Source organism: Schistosoma mansoni, chromosome W (assembly GCF_000237925.1).
Source record: "Schistosoma mansoni strain Puerto Rico chromosome W, complete genome".
Lineage (NCBI taxonomy): Eukaryota > Metazoa > Platyhelminthes > Trematoda > Strigeidida > Schistosomatidae > Schistosoma > Schistosoma mansoni.
The window spans coordinates 36,709,497-36,730,108 of record NC_031502.1 but is presented as its reverse complement, the minus strand read 5'-3'; the positions used below and the strand labels follow the sequence as shown (position 1 = coordinate 36,730,108).

General features: G+C 39.1%; 1 protein-coding gene across 1 annotated transcript; it reads right to left on the bottom strand.

The window, feature by feature from the left end:
• Positions 1-1,073: 1,073 nt before the first annotated feature.
• Smp_146800 (putative atlastin) lies at positions 1,074-19,629 on the bottom strand. The gene is made up of 7 exons (XM_018789556.1): positions 19,226-19,629; positions 19,002-19,190; positions 17,705-17,797; positions 14,818-15,213; positions 13,652-13,861; positions 12,228-12,449; positions 1,074-1,875 (listed from the first exon to the last, which is right to left on the bottom strand). The coding sequence occupies exons 1-7, from the start codon at positions 19,598-19,600 to the stop codon at positions 1,783-1,785; spliced, it is 1,578 nt and encodes a 525-aa protein (XP_018654988.1). The 5' UTR covers positions 19,601-19,629; the 3' UTR covers positions 1,074-1,782.
• Between the last annotated feature and the right edge of the window lie 983 nt (positions 19,630-20,612).

Genomic DNA, 20,612 nt, shown 5'->3' with positions numbered 1-20,612 from the left:
TATTTATTGTCAGGATCGATTAAGAAGTAAGAAACGGAAACTTGTTGAAATACTTTGTGTTGAGAATTCTATATTTTATCAAAAATATGATATTGAATAATGTTAATAATAATAAATAATTTGCTCACATGATTCCTTCATACCCCTACAGAATATGTTATCAGAATTCGAGAAGTTGAACATAATTTCCCAAAGAAACCTCCAAACTACATAAGATATGCTACAAATATGTGTTGATCGGAGTCAGTGAATTTCCCACTAGTGCAGAGAAGTAATCAATATATAAGTGATTAGCACAATAATACAGCAATGGAGAAAGAGCTAGGGAAAAAAGTGTGAAATAATATGTCCAAGACAAAGAGGTAAAATCTGGGTCATTAAGACTGGTTGTGGGCCATATTATCCAGTCTTCAGTCAGCGATTTAAACTGCTTTTTGAGACTCAATCAACAATACTACATCTTTCCACGTGGTTTAGAACAACAATCACTGAACTGAGAGGTTGGTGTTATCAGTCTGAACACTATTAATTGGGATATATAATACCTAATTCGATGTGAAAAGTCTGACGAGTATTGTTTGACTAGTATTCGTTTTATACTCTACCTGTAATCGACATTCTTAACTAATAAAACAATATCATTTGTACATCTAATTACGGTAGAGAATTTTTGGATAAGTATCAAATGCTCAGTCAGGCAGAACATAAGTTATCCCTAAGAGCGTATCCATGACAAGATTAGATAAATATCCAAAGCTGATAAACATGACGAGTTATATTTCTAATGGCAACTTCAGAAGTAGCGCACTACAGGTTTTAAGATAAGCAAACGAAAGAAATTAATGTTTTATAATGCAATTGTTAGGCACCCTTTAAAATTTACTACACAACATAATACGACTGGAATTAAGTAATGGTATATATTTCCGAACGGGCTTAAAATCCGATAAGGTCTGGGAGCTATTTATTAATCTTCAATTAACTACATGAATAAATCAATCTTAATGTTTATAAGCCTAAAGAAGTAAATACCTTCCATAAACAACTTGCCAATAAAAAAGAAAGCAGTAAATAGTATATGGAAGTACTTTATTATGTAACAGAAGGGATAGACATGCATGCGCTACAGTAAAATACATGGCAGTTTATTTTAAAAAGGCCTGTATCGAACCCGTTCAAACAATAAAGATTTTTCCTACTTCAAACGTATATAATTATATGAATAAATACAAAAGAAACAAAGTTTACTATTGTTACAAATCGTAAAATATGACAAAGAACGATGAAGGTCAAGATGTGGGTGCAGACCTAACTCTACAAAGTAATACAATAAGTAAATAAATAATATACCTTAGATATTGGTCTTTTGTTTATTTTCGTCACACAAATCCAAGTATGAACCGAAAATTTAAAAGACTATTCGTTACAATACATTACAACTATTTTATTTGGTTAATTATAAGGTTTCTATAATACACTGGAACCAGCAGGGAGAAAATACAACAGCTGAGAAGAAAATTATCATGTTATTCACCGTGTTTTGTTAAAAAAAACAAGTGACCTTTTGTTGGTTGAACAAACAAATAAACAGGAAAAAGAAAAGACAACTACATGAAACTAGATCATCACAGTGAAGACCATAAGATATGGATAATAATTTGGAATATACAATCCGAAAAAAGGGGACAAATGAAAATGATAGGTTGTAAGTTGAATCATATTTATAGATTTGTTTAAAAAAAGTGTTTTATGGACACAAACAAACAAGAGCACAGATGCATTTCAACTTCTTGTTGTTTGGTCAGAAACAAGATTACCACCAACTAGTTGAGCCATTCCACGATTACCAACTATTTTTATCGCAGGGTTGAATACCTGTTATGCAAAATAGAGTTGAGAACTATATAAACATGAAGAATATATGTTTGATATACAGCTAATAAGTAAACAAGGTCAATAAACAAAATATTGTCGAATTTCTGTTTTCAAGGTCAAAAATAATACTACAAGCAAGACGATGTAGTTCCGCCTACATACTCAAATTAATGTTCTCTAGTGAATCCTAAAGCAAAGCTGTCTTATTGTTATGGCTTGAATAAGTTAGTTGAGTGGCTGTAGAAGAAGGAAAGAGGAGATTTTTTTAATACGAAGGCGGGACCTAACACAATTAGGTACACTGGACAACTGATACACAACAACACATCAACGAGGATAACCTCATGGCGGCCTGCTTAAACAACTGGGCTACTTGTTTCTGTTATCTAGATGTTTCAATAAGTTATCTAATTTTGTTTGTTTCAATACATCATCATGGTTATTAATCGCACAACCTATTCAGGCGAGTTTCTGAAAAGTGTACAACCTTTAGCTATAAAAGTTACAAAAGGCCTAATTAGAGATATCGTGGTTGCTGGCAATAAACATCGAAAAGAATGTATATTATTCAGATATCCATTTCTGAACTGCTGACATCTTATTGGCGATCACTCAATATTTATTGTCAGGATCGATTAAGAAGTAAGAAACGGAAACTTGTTGAAATACTTTGTGTTGAGAATTCTATATTTTATCAAAAATATGATATTGAATAATGTTAATAATAATAAATAAAATAAAAGATAAAAAGGAAAGAAGATGGAACTTTCAAGATCCCTTTTATGTTTCAGGGAAAAACAAGGAGGTAAGTAAACATCAAAGTATATATAAAACACTTTACAAAACGAAGTAATCAACAACAATAGCTGTGAATTATGTGATGTTACTAGATTTTAAGTACCACGGTAGTATTAATACGTAAGAGGTCACTATAATAGTTGTTACTGCGACAACAACACAATAAATTATAATAATATTAATTCGCGTCAAACTCAGTGTTATCAAGAAGTGGAAATACCTTTCTAACGTCGTTCAAGCGTCGGGAAGATACATTTAGGATAGAATTCTGCAAAACAAGATGACGCGTGGAAGACTCAATTGTTGGAGCGTAAGTTGGGAAGTAATGAACATGTACAATACACTGACTACATATTGCTAAAGTTACCTCAAGAGCTCAGTTTCGAAGAGACGGTAAATCAACTGACAGATATGACCTTCTTTGTTTAGTATTCTATATCAGTGTCTAAATCTGGTGAAACGCGAGGCCGATGATAATAGTGCTCTAGCAGATATCAACAGACAATGTGAACGGTTCATATTACTCTCATTGACAGAGGAAAAATTTAAATGTCTAATATTCACCAATGCTCTTCAGCCACCACAAAATGCTGCGATAGGACAAGACCTAACTCAACTGAACCAAAATCCAAACATCACACTAAGGACATTGATAGATGAGTGCAAACGTCTGAAAAGCATCAAACATGATGATGAATTAATTGAAAAGGTAAATCCACATTTAACCTGCAGTAGTGGCAATGCTGCTACTAGGTTAAAACACCAAAAGGAGAAAACATTAGAAACAACTCATAACAAACCAACGACTACTTGTTGTATTTATTAATTTGTTTATTTGAATACATATATATTGGTACAAAGGGGCACCTAATACATATGCGCCACACAATAATAATAAGGATGTGAAGAGATGGAGAATGCAAAGTGCATGTAAGAAAAAGAACAATAACGAACAGAAACTAGTGTATGATAGTGAAATGATAATAATGGGAGGGGCAGTCCAGTTAGTAAAGGCATAAACAGATAGAATTCTTCAAGTTAAAGAAGTTACGTCCATTTTTTATGAGGTAAAAGAAAGTTACAGCAACTACCCTGCATGGGCCGCACCAGTGAAATTTTACTGATATGTGCCGATTTCTCAACCGGTTTAAACTCTGGATTGGATGTATATTAGTATCGATTAACAGACCCTGGAAACCTGTTTGCTAACCTTAACGGTGGAACATTTTTCGCGAAAACGGGCTTTTCGGATGCCTATCTGCAAGTGGAAGTAAATAATAACTGTAGAGAGCTTCTGACTACCAACACTCATCGAGATTTATTTCGACATACCCGCCTACCGTTTGACATCAACACCGCACCGACCATCTTTCAGCAAATAATGGATAAGATGTTGACAAGTATACCTGGAACAGCAGCTTATCTAGATGATATTATAGTTATAGGTTCAACTGACAGTGACTTTTCCAGTCAAGTACATTAAGTACTTAATCGAATGATGGAAGTGTATCTCCTTCATGCATTCGATCAAATACTTTGGTTTTATCTTAGATAAGAACGGTCACCAACCAGACCCTGCCAACCTAGACGCCATTCAGAAGATATCTGCACCAACTGATGTTCTTTCATTAAGATCATTCTTGGGATTAATTAGTCACTACAGCACATTTCTGTCTGATATGCATCAAGAGGTCCCCTGAAAGAATTATTACCAAAAGACAAACCTTGGCAGTGGTCAGCAAAATGTCAAGCATCTTTTAACAAGGTCAACTCAGTGCTCAGCTAAAAGTTTCTTTTAACACATCTTGATCCTAGCTTTGGAATTGTTGTCGCATCGGACGCCTCAAGCCATGGAGTTGAAGTAGTGATATCTCACGTGTTTCCGGACAAATCCGAAAAGACATTTGCTCATACTGCTACCTTGACGTGGTGGTCGGGCTTGCCTATCGTGATGAATCAATCGAGCTAGACTGGCTGGAACAATCGTTCCTCAAGGACATACCATGACAGGCAGGTCAGTTGAAGATCGGTAAGATTAAAGCAGCAAACCCAAGGTCCGAGTGCGAAGCCGTATCGCTGAATGTACAGAGGTGTGACGGCAGTAAGGTGTTTCCTTGAGACAACTAGCATACTAGCGATGCTACTATGTGAAATCGGCCAGCAGGCATCCTTGGCGAAAACCCTAGGATCTCATACCATTGATGTATGCTGTGTTTCTGAAACACGTATACAGGATCTTAGTGTGGTCATTCACTTAGCCTTACCTAGCCGAAACGGGAAGACAACGAGATATACCCTCCGTTTATCTGACAACCCAACAGCAGATTCCCATGTACTGACTGGTGGAGGCATAGCAATAAGTATGAGGGCAGAACAATCATTATTAGAATGGATCCTTGTCAACAGTCGCCTGTGCCGTTCGGCTAAACGGCTCTATAAGAACTCGGAAGGATAGTGACACAAGTTGTTGCTTTTCTGTTGTTCCTGCCTCGCTCTCACTGACTGCAGACCGGATGAAGTGAAAAATGACTTTTACAGAAAGCTCTCTGAACTTCTTCAAAAAGCTAAACAGTCAGACATAGTACTCGTAGCAGGTGACTTTAATTTATTTTATTTATTTATTTAAACACATACATATTGGTACAAAAGGGCACCAGATACATATGCGCCACACAAAATAATGAAAGTAGGAAAAGAAAAGGCGAACTGAAATGTACAACCAGAAGACTCTTTCAGTTAGGAAAGTTAGAACCACTCTTTATGAAGAAAGTAAAAGAAGGTTACTGCAGGATCGCCACTGGCTTCTATTCTGAGCTATATCTGATAACGTCTCTAGCCACTGTGTTGCACCATCTCTTGGACCCCAGCCAGGGAGTCGTGAAGGACCAACAGAAGCTAGCCCTTTGCAGCTTTCTTTCATGCCACGACACCATGTCATACACTGACCTCCTCTCCGCTTTTTCCGACCAGTCCCAGAGTTAGCAAATAATGCACGACGTGGAATTCTCTGGGACGACATTCGTAGAACATGTCCAAGCCACCGAAGTCGGTGTTTCAAGATGGTGACACCAATTGAATTATCGTCTCTGCGCCCGAACATACGATGCCGAACCTCTGCATTACTAACATGGTGTTGCCACTGGATGTGAGCATTCCTTCGGAGATAACGATGATCGAACACAGAGAGTCGTCTAACATCCTCAACTCGGAGAGGCCAGGTTTCACAAGCAAAACTGCTCTCACCGACGCGTTGTAGATCCGACCTTTTACAGCCAGACTAACATCACGAAGGCGCCAAAGATGGCCCAGATTAGCATAAGCCGCTCTGGCTTTCATTATACGTGCATCGATCTCATCACTCACGCCACCATCAGCACTTATATAGCTACCTAGATACACGAACTTCTCAACTACTTCAATCTGCTCACCATCCAGGGTGATTACAGGATGAGAATCCTGCCAGCCTTGTAGGAGTACCTTGCACTTGGAGGGTGCAAAGCACATGCCGTACCTGCGGACACTGATTGCCAACTGATTAAGTGCTGATTGCATGCCTTGGGCATTATCGCACAGTAAGACAATATCATCCGCATACTCGAGGTCGAGAAGTCGTTCTCCAGGCAGCAGATCCACACCGCCATTACTTACATCCATCAGAGCTGTTTCCAGGATGTCGTCGATGGCAAAGTTGAAGAGGAATGGTGAGATCGGGCAATCCTGCCTAACCTCATTGCTTGAATGGAACAAGGGAGAAAGGTGGTTGTATGCCCTCACTCTGCCTGAGGTGTTCGTATACAGGGCCTTTAAGATGTTACTGAACTTCTCAGGCACACCCTTCTTCAATAGACAATCCCAGAGAACAGTCCTGTCCAACGAATCGAAGGCAGCCCTGATATCAAGAAACACTACGATTGTTGGCCTGCGATAAGTATGACGGTGTTCTAACATTTGGCGGAGGGTGAAGATGTGATCAATGCATCCTCGACCAGAACGAAAACCAGCCTGCTCCTCGCGAGTCAATCGTTCTCGGGTTTTAAACAACCTAAGAAGAATGATAGAAGCCAATAGTTTGGACGCAATCGGAAGTAGACTTATCCCCCGATAGTTGTTACAGGAACAACGTGAACCCTTTTTAAAGATAGGGACAACTGTCGACTTATTCCACGATGTTGGAACACCTTGTGACTCCCAAACCCTTGTAAACAACATAGTCAATTCCTTAGTCAGAAAGTCACCACCGTCTTTAAAAAGAGCTGGAGGTAAGTCATCTGGGCCCGGTGATTTGTAGCGCTTCAGGAGTTGGAGTTCCTTGCGGACTTCCGCCTCGTTTGGTGGATCAGTCGTCACCGGCCATGGGGGGGGGGCAGGACAAACTGGTTGATGTTGCTGGAGCAGCAGGCCAGTTGAACTGCCCTTCGAAAAACTCCGCCCACCGTCCAAGACGTCGAGAGATGTTAGTGATTGGCATCCCGTCATCCTCATAGATTGTTTCACTCACACCAGACTTCTTGCTGCCAGTGGCTCGGATGAGTTGGAAGAGCTTCCGGCAGTTACCAGATGCAGCTGCTGCTTCCATCTCATTAGCACGCTCCGACCACCAGGCTTCTCGGTCCTTACGCAAGCTTTGCCCGATTTCATTACGTAACAGCCTTCGTTTGTGGTCAAACTCACGGTCACCCGGAGTAGACCGACGGGCTTCCATCAGTTGTAAGGAGCCAGAAGAAACCCAGTGCTTGTAAGCGGGACGTTTCGCGAAGCCGCAAGCGGCTTTACTCGCCATTTTCATGGCGTCATGTAGATGCAACCAATGCTCATCTATACTTTTCGGTGGGATGATAGCTAGCCTAGAAGCTAGCTCTGCTCGATACTTACTTGCAACAGAAGTTGCAGCCAGTTTACTAACATCGATCCGTTGATGGCGGTCAATCCTTCTGCCACTGAAAAGTAAGGTGAGATTGGCACAGACCAGGGCATGATCAGACTCCAGATAGGTACTCCAAAAGGAGCGGCAGTCTTGTACACAACCATGCCAGCGGTAGCTGATCGCGATGTGATCAATCTGAGTCCAGGCTTGAGATGCAGAGGGAGGACGCCAGGTGGCACACCGGCGATGACTGTGCCGGAAGTTAGTGCTAGCCAGAAACAGGTTGTGGTCTGTGCACAGTTGCAGCAAACGGTCCCCGTTATCTGTCCTGCGACCAACAAGTCCCCATCGGCCACCTAAACGACTCTCTTCTGTGCCTAGACGCCCGACCTGAGCATTCAAGTCTCCGGCTAATACTACAATATCTGTCGAACGCGCTTTCTGGAGAAGAACTGTTAACTGGTGGTAAAAATCATCCTTGATTGCATCCGGGCTGCAATCTGTCAGGGCATAGGCGGAGATGACGAAAAGACACTGTTTCTCACGCCGGTTTCTTCTCACTTTGATGGAACTTTCTAATCTAACAGCACATAACCGACTGTTAATGGGGATCCAATCGATTAGTGCTGCCTCAGCTCTAGCTCTTAGTGCAACACCAACGCCAGCAAGACCAGACGAAGATGCCACAGAGTCCCCGGATAAGCGCACGTGAAACAAGCTTTTCGAAGCGACAGATGGAGAGCGAATTTGTAGTACTTCACTAGAGTCTTGAATACGGGTCTCGGATAGACAGCAAACATCAACATTAAGACTTTCTAAAGACATAGCCAGCCCCATCTGTTGTCCGATCTGCATTAGTGTGCGAACGTTGAAGGAAGCCGGCTTGAACGGCGTACGTGGTTTCAAAAAGACTGCTTCAGTATTCGTAATCGGTGGAAGCATTCACTTTCAACCAGACAGTGACTGGAGATCGTTTAGATAGGACAGAGTTTCCACCATGGGCGAGCTGCTGAATAAGTTGGAAAGGAAGGATACACAATTTGGGAATAAAGGGAGTGAAAAAGCGACGTAGTAAATAATGGTAATAATAATAATAATAGTAATAATAATAATAATAATGATAATGCAAATTGTCTTTCTTCTATTAGGAACGAGAGCAGTGTAGTGCGTCATTTCATGTCATTTGTGTGTGGGCTGTGATACTGCCCGGGTGCCCAAACCGAAGCAGGTGGTTTTCTTAGGGGGCCACACCCCGAGCCTTTGACCTAAAGGTCTAGCCCACAAGGCAGTGGAGCATCGTGAGGAGATGCAGTCCCATGGTAGCTGGTGACCAACGGTTGGTTCGTACGCCATTCGTTCCATCACGATACTGGAGTCCATGTGCACCATTGGTTTGGAATGAGGGTTTTCCAACTCCCCTAGGTGGACCCTCCGTGTCCACCAACCCGGTTAAAGTGCCGGACATTCGCTTTTCGTCCTCTCACTTTCGTAAGCAACACCCCCGCCGCGAGAAGGCAGTGAGTAGGACTTCCCTGGCAGAGGCTATATATTCGCGTGGCCATGTGAGAGCATTTGGAGAGGGAGAGCGGACTCTCACCACTCTCGGCCATACCAGGGCATTTGGGGGCGGTGACTTTAATGCCCAGGTAGGTAGCTTAAACCAAGCAGAAAGACATTTAGGCGGGTATTTTAGTATTTCGGCTCAGGGAACAGATAATGGTGATCTCTTCTACAACTGTGCTTAGACAATAATTTATTTTTAGCAAACACTAATTTTAAGCATAAGGAGAGACATCATCTATAATGGCCTGAATGGAACATTGAGATAGGTTCTCCAACTCTAATTGAAGTCCAAAAAGCTATGGCTAATCTGAAACGAGGAAGAGTAGCTGGTCCAGATAGATTATCTTCAGAGGTCTTTAAGGATGGTTGTCCAATTTTAGCGATTAGGTTGACCAATATTTTAGCTAAAATTTGGGAGTTGGACGTAATCCCATCTAACTGTTCACAATCACTGATTGTCCCAATATATAACAAAGGGTCAAAATCATCCTGTGATAACCATGAAGTGATTAGTTTGACTAACATGGCATCTAAAGTACTAGCCTCAATAATTATCGGGCGCCTAACAAAGACTCGTGAACTCCAAACACGAGAAAATCAGGCTGGCTTCAGACCCGGTTGTGGCTGTATCGACCACATATTTACCATTCGTCAGGTTTTAGAACACAGACACGCTTATCAGCGTCAGACAATGATGGTTTTTCTTGACTTAAAAGCAGCATTTGACTCTGTAGACCGAGAGGTTCTGTGGCAGTGTCTGTCATTGAAAGGTGTACCTCAGAAGTACATAAACTTTGTGAAGACTCTTTACTCCAATACTACCAGTCGAGTGAGAGCTTATGGCGAACTGTCATATGATTTTGCAACCTCAAGTGGTGTCCGTTAAAGCTGTCCATTATCTCCATTTTTGTTGAACTTCATTATAGACCTATTGCTGGAAATAACACTCTAGTCGACTGAATTTTCAGGAATTGATCTCCTACCAGGGGTCCACTAAGCGATTTAGAATACGCAGATGATATAGTCCTGTTTGGTGAAGACGCTGACAAAATGCAGAGTCTTCTGTTAGAACTGAGTAATAATGCAAGGATGTTTGGGATGCGTTTCTCCACATCCAAATGTAAATTGTTACTCCAGGACTGGCCTGCGTCAACGCCTGAACTAAGAATAGGGAGTGAAGTAGTCGAACGTGTCGACAACTTCACTTATCTTGGAAGTCTGATCAGCCCTAATGGGTTGGTGTCTGACGAAATCTCAGCACGGATTCAAAAAGCTCGTTTGGCTTTTGCCAACTTACGTCACCTATGGCGAAGACGAGATATCGGTCTATCAATTAAGGGACGAGTATACTGCGCAGCAGTTCGCTCTGTTCTACTTTACGGCTGTGAAACATGGCCATTAAGAGTAGAAGATACTCGTAAGTTACTAGTATTTGACCACAGATGTCTTAGAAATATTGCTCGCATCTGCTGGGATAACCGGGTAAGTAATAGTGAGGTTAAACGTAGGGTATTAGGGAATTATGGTAAATCAGTTGATGAAGTTGTGAATTTTTCATCGACTGAGATGGTTGGGACACGTATTATGCATGCCCAACTACTGATTACCACGGTGCGCAATGCTGACTAGTGTTGGAGACGGTTGGGGGATTGGAAGAAAGTTAGGGACGGCCAAATCAAAACGTGACATCAGTCCTTGAAGTCACTAACTTCTGGTTTGAGTCCTGTCGGTAGATGCAGACTACTTGGTTGGGCTCTGCATGACTATCGTAACCAATGGTTGGAAACTCTGTGTGACATGGCTCAGAATCGATCACAATGTCGTAGGTGTGTACACTCGCTGTCTTCTCTTAAACCGTAGGATTAAAATTGCTTTATACCTTTATTTCTACGAACTAATTCTTTCTTCCTGTATTATATCCTAATACACAATCTTTCTTTTGTATATTACTACCAGTGAAGTAACTAATTTTGTGAGTTCGATGTTCATCCTGTTGTGCTAATAAAGTGTGGCAACTTAGATCGATGCATATATGTGCGTGGTCCTACGTTACAGCTGACTGACTGATGCTGGTGTGGTTTACGAGGTATCAGTTGGCTCAGAAGTATTGGTGTGTCATGCTAACCAACTAAAAGCAACTTCCACCGCTAGCAACAAGATCTAACATAGGGTACCCCTTGGTGTTCCGATGGACACCTTTGAAATCAAAACCACTGGAATGGACAGGCCGGCCTCCGTGCAAGCAGTGACACCGCTTCTTTATTGTCTAGAAGGTGAACAATCGGAAAAACAGACCGGTCACGTGGTTTCAGGTGCACCCTAACACCAGATCCTATGAATCTGTCCAAAGGGGAAGTGTTAGAAGGATATAGATTAGATTAAAACGTGTCCCCTGAAGGATTGTGTTGGGACACACTGATTGACCATTTCTTAGCAAACCAGCGTTAGCGAATACATGGAGACGACTCTGGAATATTCTTATGTAAAGATTATAAATATACTTAAGTTTATCTTGTTGTGCTTCCCACTTCCATTCAACCTTGTTTATTTGGAATATAATTACATTCTTGTTCAATCGTGTTCTGCTTTAGGGACTTGTCGAGTGAAGTAGTGTCCAAAGAATATTAAGTAATAAAAGTAGCTGGGTTGAAATAAGAGAGATCATCATAACACTCAGAAACTATGTAACTAGACAATTCGGTTGGTAAATAACTATAATGCTTAACCGTTGAACTTATTTACTGTCCTGAGTACACTGTAGTGACCAGTAAACCAAATATTTTAGCAAAAACTAATCGACAATCAATCACAAAACCTATCCCTGTAATTCAACAATTGTAATAGAAAATCTGAACCTACAGAGGTAATTTGCTCATCTATCATTATAGAATATATGGTGCTGGTTAGTCAATGGTTTCTTAAAGTAGTGTATCGAATGACAGAACACACCTCAGCTCACTATTAAACATCAAGCCAAATATTAATGCTCATTCGCAAAAGTGTACTATCTATGTTATATGAAACCAAACAAGACAAGACGAATATGACGAGTGAAAAAAATTACACAAGTCATGATACTATACTGAAAGACGAAATAAGGTATTTCAAAAGTATTGAAACAACATACTTTCTTTATTACCAACTCAGCTGACTGATCGATGGCACTAGCTAATTCTGGGGCTCGACCAGTGTAACTTAAAAACAACCACGTGAACAATGATACTAAAGCAATATAAAATGGTAGGGCCAATATACCCGAAACCATTGATAAACCAATAAATTCTGATATTCCTGTAACAATATGGAAAATTAGTAGAACAACAGCCAAAACAGCAGGAGTACGAAATGTCTGAAAATGGGATAGAAAAAGGTGGATAATAGTGTGATGGACATACGAACAGTAGTTACGAACTATAAGCTTAACAGCAGGCACTCTACCTGTCTGAGACGGTAGTACCCAAAGGAACGAGTGTCCCAGCCAATATGACTGGGTTGAGTTATCATGATGCTGAAGCCACACCACCACGTCGAGGTAGCAGCTAAGGTAGGAATTTACAATGTTAATAAATATGCAGCGTTTCAGATTTAAATTAATTAACTTGCATCGCAGCATATTATTCTCCAAATTTGTAGGTAAGTCACAAACGGTAATCTAGCGCAATTAAAACAACAGGCACTACCATCACTTTGAATCAGTTATTATGCATTTTCGTTTATCTAGTGTGGGGACTTTGACTGGTGAATATTTGTCAAACGTCATGCGTTTTTGACTGACAGACTACAGAATCAAGACAGCAGTTAAAATGGGTAGGCGCTCCTCCACCAAGTACTAATGATTTTTAATCAGAAAATCCAATAAACCTACTGTCGACTAATAACTTAATTCCCTCCTTAGTTTTCGACTTTCACGTATTGGCTAATTTTTTTAATCCTACCGGGAATTATGGAGACTTGAACCCATGCACCATTTTGTGATTTACATGAATATGGTGGATTAGACTATAACATCAGGACAGGCAAAAAATATGTGGATTATTTAATAAATCAGATTAGCAATTAACGAGTAAACTGGATGTCAGTCAATCACGATTTCATTGATTTACAATTTTTTGACATTTTATCTAACAGTAAATTCACGAGAATACTTCTGAAAGATAAAATGGAATTCCGAATTTAAACACTGAATGTGACCCAGTGGCCAAGGAAAGATCTGTGCCCTTAGCTTCAAGATTGAAACGAGGTTGGAACACTGACCAGCTGCATACATAGAAGTATATGAGGCGAGATTTGAACCTATTTATTTAAAATCCATGTCAACTGACTACTGAAAATACTTTGAAAATCAGATATAAATGTCTATAGCTTTTCTTTCCCTTTTGAAAAGATGCATTGAAATTGAATGCTTCAATTTCACGAAATTTTAATCAAACTATTATGATAACACACGTGTTAGATTTACCACAATATTTACTGTCTACTTTAAAATCCATGAGCTAAACGTACACTGAAACAACAGTAAAAAGGACAACCAGAAAGAAAACACAAGCCTACCTGGAATATATCCTTCTTAGAGTTTGACATCCGATAATCTTCTCCCAGTTGTTTTAATGTTTCTTTTAAGCGCTCCAAATAACCTGCAGAGAAAGCCTCACCGCCCATTTTAGGAATTGTGTTAAATTTCTGAACAGCAGCCTTATATATTTTTAAATGAGCTGAATCTAAATCAGTTGGATTGATGTACGGCCGATCAGGTCCACAAATCTACGATAGAGAAAAAACAATAAATTGTAATATACAGAATAGAATCTCAAGTAGATAATATGTATTTGTATTCTGATGTTCTACAACATCATTAGACATTTGTTTTCTGAGAATAGAGAATACTTAAACTCAGGTATTTTACTGTAATCTAACGCAATTGAATAACCGCAAGCAATGAAGTCATCGATACTGTAAAATTTACTATCAAGCAAGAGAGTATACTGCTTATTGTTTAGCTTTCTTGACTCAGTATATTTAATTTAAAATGTAGGAAGCTTATTGTTGATCTCTCCTACAATCGACCGAAAAGGGCTGTCAAGAGTGAGATCGGTTCATAGTTTTTTTTTTAAATATGATACTTATTATGGGAAGGTCTTTGATATACTACACTCTAGTATACAACTAAGTTGTTTGCATGGCGAAGGTGCATCTACTCTTTGTGTTCTACGGAATTCTAATCCTCTGAATTCCTCATGTCCCTATCCTTTTTCTCTTTCCAAATTTATTTCACTGGATTATACTCCTTCAATAACATCTTCAAACCCTAATCTTTCCGATTACTGCTTATACTCTTACTACTTCTACCACTATGAGATTTGAATGGACAACTGCATCTCTGTGCTAATGTGGTATGGCAACTCGAACTTATGTACGTACGTACGAAGTTCTACGTTGTGACTGACTGACTGATTTGCATAAGAATACGTTACGAAACGACAAAAACCACTCACTACAATGCATAAATCCAGAACTCAAACAAGTTCCTTCTCAAGTCATTAGGTGATCTTATTAATGATGGAACAATTCAAATCCAGTTATAATGAATAATATAACACAGGAAATATCTTACAAAAAATAATCAATTACAGCTGACCTGAATTACAGGCATGTATATATAACCTAATTGACAAATCACAACTATACTACGCCGATGATTAGGATAAAACCTTCTTTACCTTGTTCATAGCCTCCGAATACATCTCTTGACATGTTAATATCGCATTAAGGTTGTTTGCCTCGGCAGTTGCTTCCAACATAGAACGTGGTTCTGGAAGAGTATCACTTTCGTAAATTTTTATATATGCTTTGAAATAAGTAAAAAGTTCACGACACGTAACTTCCTGACCATTTATGTTTTTAACAACCAGATTAACTGGAGCTAACAAATGAGGGACTAAAGCGATAAGATTTTCAACGAAGCTAGGATCGATATCTTTTACTCGTCCATCAAATTTTGGATTTGTTGAAACTTTAAGACCGGGATGAGGCATTAGGAAACAATCCAACTTGGAAAAACAAGAGCGAATATGACGGCGGACAGCTTGGTGCTCTGTGTGATGCTGTTGAACAATCTGGAAGAAAACACAATGGTCAAGAAACAAACACAAATTACAAGACACGTAGTTGCACATTGACAGGTTGTCAGTTATGGAAACATACAATAAGTCCTAGTCTGAGCCATGTTGGTAAATGAAGACTACCTGGTTGGGGTCCGCGTGACTATCTTAACCAGTGGTTGGAGACTCTAGGTGATATGGCTCAGAATCAATCACAATGGCATAGGTGTATACACTCTCTGTCTTCTCTAAAACTATTAGATTAAAATTGTTTCATATCTTTCTTATTTCCTGTACTATATCCTTATATGCAATCTTTCTTTTATATATTACTACCATTAAATTAACTACTATGAATTCGGTGTTCATCTTGTTGTGCTAATGAGGTATGGGAACTTGGACCGATACATATATGTGCCTGGTCCTACGTTGTAGCTGACTGACTGACATAAAATAAGACCTGTACCTTGCACGAATAGCACCTGTGACGCATCATATTTTTATGCTAATTTGTTGAAATTTATGAACTATCTATAATTTTATGTATCTTGTAGGTTTCAAGTCACTAACAGAATGAGCGACCACTCTCGTAGAAAAAACGTTTTTGTGTAGTTTCTATTTGCAATCTAAACCATCAGGACGGAGTAAATCTAATCGAAACAGTATTTTTAGTTTAAATATGATAAAGATAATAAATATCCTTCAATACCTGATAAGTGAGTGCCAAAATACAAAAAATTCTATTTTAGGACATCAGGTATAAACCAAACCAATCGAGAACTTTACTAGGCTAAGGACTGATTTCAGTAACGTTTCGTGACTGGTTGAGGCGCTTACATTGGGCCGTTATCAGCATGAAAACGTTTAAAAAACTCAATATGCTCTATATTTCAGCAAAATTGGTATGTTCACTCGTTGAAACAACATGAGGGAATACGGCCATTATATATTCATTTGTGAATAGGTTCCGGTTGAAACCAGGGATCAAATATCACGCAATAAACAGGTTTTCAGACTAGTATGTATCGTAAATAACAGATTTCACACTCAGTTTTAATCCTATTACCGGTCTGAAGGTATAAATAGTGAAGAATATCTGGTATTGTTAAGTTTAAAAACAACACGTAAGCTTGGAGTCATAAACATTGAGTTTGTTGAGAGTTATGGAGTTTAACAGATTGATAGGAGTTAGCACTTTTTACAACCAATGGGACCAAGATTGGTTTCGACTAACTAGTTGTAAACACTTATGCCTCCGTAAACTTGGGATTTTCATAATGTTATTGGCAACTATATGAATATGTTCTGAATGGATTAATTTAAATTATTACAAATATTTAGAAATTCTCTTCAAAGCATGTTACCGGAAACAGAGCGAATACGGTTACAACTGATTACTATAGAGATACAATTTGTGTAGTGATAGTTCAGAACACAAACTAGGATGAAATGAATTTACTGACTCCCCGTGACACGGTTACTGTATAAACGGTGTATTTCATTAAAATGTCCCCACGGTTGACTCAGCCTTGCTACTTGGGCTTAAACTAAATCGGTATATAAATATTTGATAGGTTTCTGAAGCATTTCTCTGATATTAATCGAAGTACAATTAGTAAGCATGTAAGGTGAAACTAAGAACACGTAAGTAACTATTTGAATTATATTGCTTACTGCCGAACAGCGCATCCAATCGTACCACAATTGTCTAACATTACATTAAAGCAGCCTACTTATTGAGTAAAAGCCACTGATATCTAAAAGAGTGGGGTATGGTTTACTGGTGATACTTAACGTGTCCTTGTAAAACTTTCTCAATTAAACCTGTTATATACTAGGGAAAAAGTGAGTACTGATAACTTACGGGACCTCTTATTAGACTATTGATCTATTTATATTCCTGTGGTATAACTATTCAGTAACTGGATTATCTATGTCTATATTCATCTTATTACTAGCTTCATTTTGACCTATTGATTATTATTATATGATTTATTGTTCCTAAATTATACTCGGTTTATTGAGTACTGTCTCCCACGCTTACAGCCTCATTTGGCTTGATTTTGTACAAATATTATTTTCTATTTTATGGTATGGTGTGGTCTGCCTGTTTGGTATATAGACAAAGTATGTTTGAAATAAACGATTCGCATTACAGCAGCTGCTATTGGTGTTTTGGACTCAAGTGGACGGGTTAGGCGGATAAGGACCAATAAGGACGCTAGATTACTCATATTAATCGAACGTCATTGTCACAGTGTGAAGGTCGTAGAAGGCGTATTCTATTGGTGGATAATTTACGCGACTTACGTCCTTGTTAAATTCGTAAGGTCATAACGAATCAGCGACGACCTTGATCAAGTCATAACAATTGGCTACAGTCTAGGTCAAAAACATAATAAAACCAGACTGGACGAAAAGGCAAGTGAATATGGGACTTCATACATCATAGTAACAAAACGAAATTTCTAAGATTTTCGTAGCAATAATAAATGTTGTGAATTACCTTGAGGCGATTATCGAGCAGTTGATTACCACCATTATTCCCGAAGTCATACTCGTACGGGAAACTCCAATCACGAACAAGGAATAAAAGATGCTAGGCATAAAAAGTACAGACATAGACACTGGAGCAGAATGATGTGATAACAAAACCTTTATAACACATAAGGATATCACCGTGTAAAAACGATGAAGTAGAACCAATTCGGTTTTCTTACACCCTAGGAACGAGTGGTGATTTACAACAGAAGTAACCGGTCAACTAGATACCCTGGTACGGCCAAGGGTTGAGAGGGTCAGCTCTCATATGGCCACGCGTATACAGCTACTGTCAGGGAAGTTCTACTCACTGACTTCTCGCGGTGGGATGTTCTTTACGAAACTGAGAAGATAAAAGCGAATATTCAACCCTCTAACCGGGTTGGTGGATATAGAGGACCCACCTAAGGGAGTTGAAAAACCCTGATTCCAAACCAATGGTGTATATGGTCCCCAGGATCCTGAATGAACACATGGCATATGAACCTATTATTGACTACCGGCTACCATGGGACCGCGTCTCCCTACGTCACTCCACTGCCTTGTGGATTACACCTCTAGGTCAAAAGTTCGGATAGTGGCCCCCAGGAAAACCACCTGCTTCGGTTTGGACATCCGGGAAATATCCCAGCATTCACACACCGGATTTGTGTGGCACATATATAATTGGTGCCTCCTTGTACAGATGTTTATGTATTGTGTTGTGTGGCAAAGTAATTAGAAGGAAAGGACCTCTCAAGATCGAAAAAAAGACCTAGTGACAGCTGGTCGACAAAGAAACAGTAGGTACTAAAATTGAGAACAGAATAAACCATGGAACTTTCCCTCATGAGCATAAAACATATAACGCAGCGAAAGAAAGCAAGCGATGACAGTAAAACACTTATTCCTAATTAGCAGAGAGCTACATTATCTGGATATAACGACCAGTGGTTTTGCAAACTTTCGCACTTCATCATTACGGCCCTTTTATTAGTTTTCTTTATGGCTGTTTAAAATAACCAAATGATCATTTTTAGTTGCAATTTGATTGCGAGAATGTCTGACATAGTTGCACTTCATGATCATGATACTACCGACTACCTGTTTATATCATCCATTTCACATAAATGAAAAGCACTGGACATGAGTGTGATTATCAAAGAAACTATACAGAGTCGGTTACAACCCAGGTGATATCTAGACACTCAGTTACAACCAGATAGAAAATGGGTGTTGCACTGCGCTGTAAATGCTGAATGAATTTTTATCAAACCGCTTACCTGGAAAGGTGTCCCTGAAATATCAGATTCTAAGGCGAGTCGACCATATTCAGTGAATAAATGCAAATGCTGCAGGTGATCTTCTTGAATATTACCATGAATGTTGTAAACTTGAGTACTACTAACCATTGTACTCAAAGCGAAAACCGTAGCACACTGACGCACAGTACTAGTACTATCAAAAGAACCCTTGAAGCAAAAGTATAAAGAGAACATCCACGAACCTGTGTATCCATTAACAGAACGACTACTTCCTCTCCAGATGGTAGAGTCATAAAGAATGGTTCGCTCCATAACAATATTCCAACAGTGTCTCTCTCCGAACCACCTCGCCAAGGAAAGCCCTTCAAAGGTGTTTCTGGGTCTCCTAGCCAGTTAGTACGGTCACTGGACAACAAATAACGTAGGAAAAAATCCAGTAAAAACGATTTTCCTTGACGAAACGCACCAGCAACTGAGACCACAACAACTTTTTTGTCACGCACATCCGGTCTTAAAAGAATTGAAGACAAAGACTCCTCATCTAGAGTGAATGATGTTTTCTTCATACATTCTTCAACATTTATAATTTGAACTGCATGTCCATCTGCGGCAACCATCCTCTACCAGTAAGTAACGCACTATTTGTGATATCCGCCTAATATTTACTTTCAGTTTTCAACACCGAATTTGACCAAAATCAACCAAACATAGGGATAATAATCATAAAAATTGCAAACGTAAGTGGAATCTAGATTAATGAATAAAGTATTCAATGATTTTGCACAGTTTTTCAGTCAGTTATACATATGAAGGACCTTATTTCTATGAATCAGTGGTAACTACTCTGATTTATAATATGAGACACAAAACGCTTGGAAGAAAATTCATCATGAGACGCTTCAAACAGATCTTAGTTTTGCTTCATCATAGACCTTCCTGAAGTCTGTTCCATTAGCCTTAATTGACAGAGAAAATATCTAACATACGATTGGTTGGGTTCTCGAAGTAGATAGAATATTTTCTCTAATGAGCAGACTGTGAAATGATATTGCAGATTGAGAAGCGATGGTTGTCAAATGGTAAGGTTTATAATTTACAGACCGGCAGATGAAGACGAGTTGCAACTTAATACATCTGATTCCAAGAGGTTTTAACTTGAGTCGGTGAAATCTCAGGTGATAATAATTATCGTCAGAATACTGCAAAAGAGTTATGGGGAAGTCACTGTATCTGTAATCCACGTAAACTGGTCTATCATACCCGAAAGTTTGTTCAAAACACTTTTAAGTTATAACAGCCTAAGTTTTTTTCTTATTTACTAGCAACTGTTGCCCCTCGTGGAGCTATAGCATCTCACAATTACGTTTGTTTACGGTTAATTTTGTCGAACCGTTTTATTAACTTATTCAGCAGACAGTGTCGTTAGAACAATAACAATCTGTCTGCCTCTTTTTATCATTAATATTACCATCATGTCTGTATAAACATGTATGCTTGATCACATGTGACAACCTACGGAGATATTCCTCACTCTACCTTACATGTTACTCGCTCAAATACCGTTCGGTAAAACGTTCACTTTCCCACATATTCATGCGTGTGCTTGAATCTTAATAATTAGGCTGATTA

What these genes read in the sequence shown, in the direction of transcription:
- Smp_146800 (XM_018789556.1), bottom strand. Translation starts at nt 19,600, where the DNA reads ATGGTTGCCGCAGATGGACATGCAGTTCAAATTATAAATGTTGAAGAA. An exon ending in CTAAGAAGGATATATTCCAG is followed by an intron (nt 12,450 to 13,651) that starts GTAGGCTTGTGT and finishes TCCCATTTTCAG; the next exon opens with ACATTTCGTACTCCTGCTGT. An exon ending in CTGAGTTGGTAATAAAGAAA is followed by an intron (nt 1,876 to 12,227) that starts GTATGTTGTTTC and finishes TTTGCATAACAG; the next exon opens with GTATTCAACCCTGCGATAAA.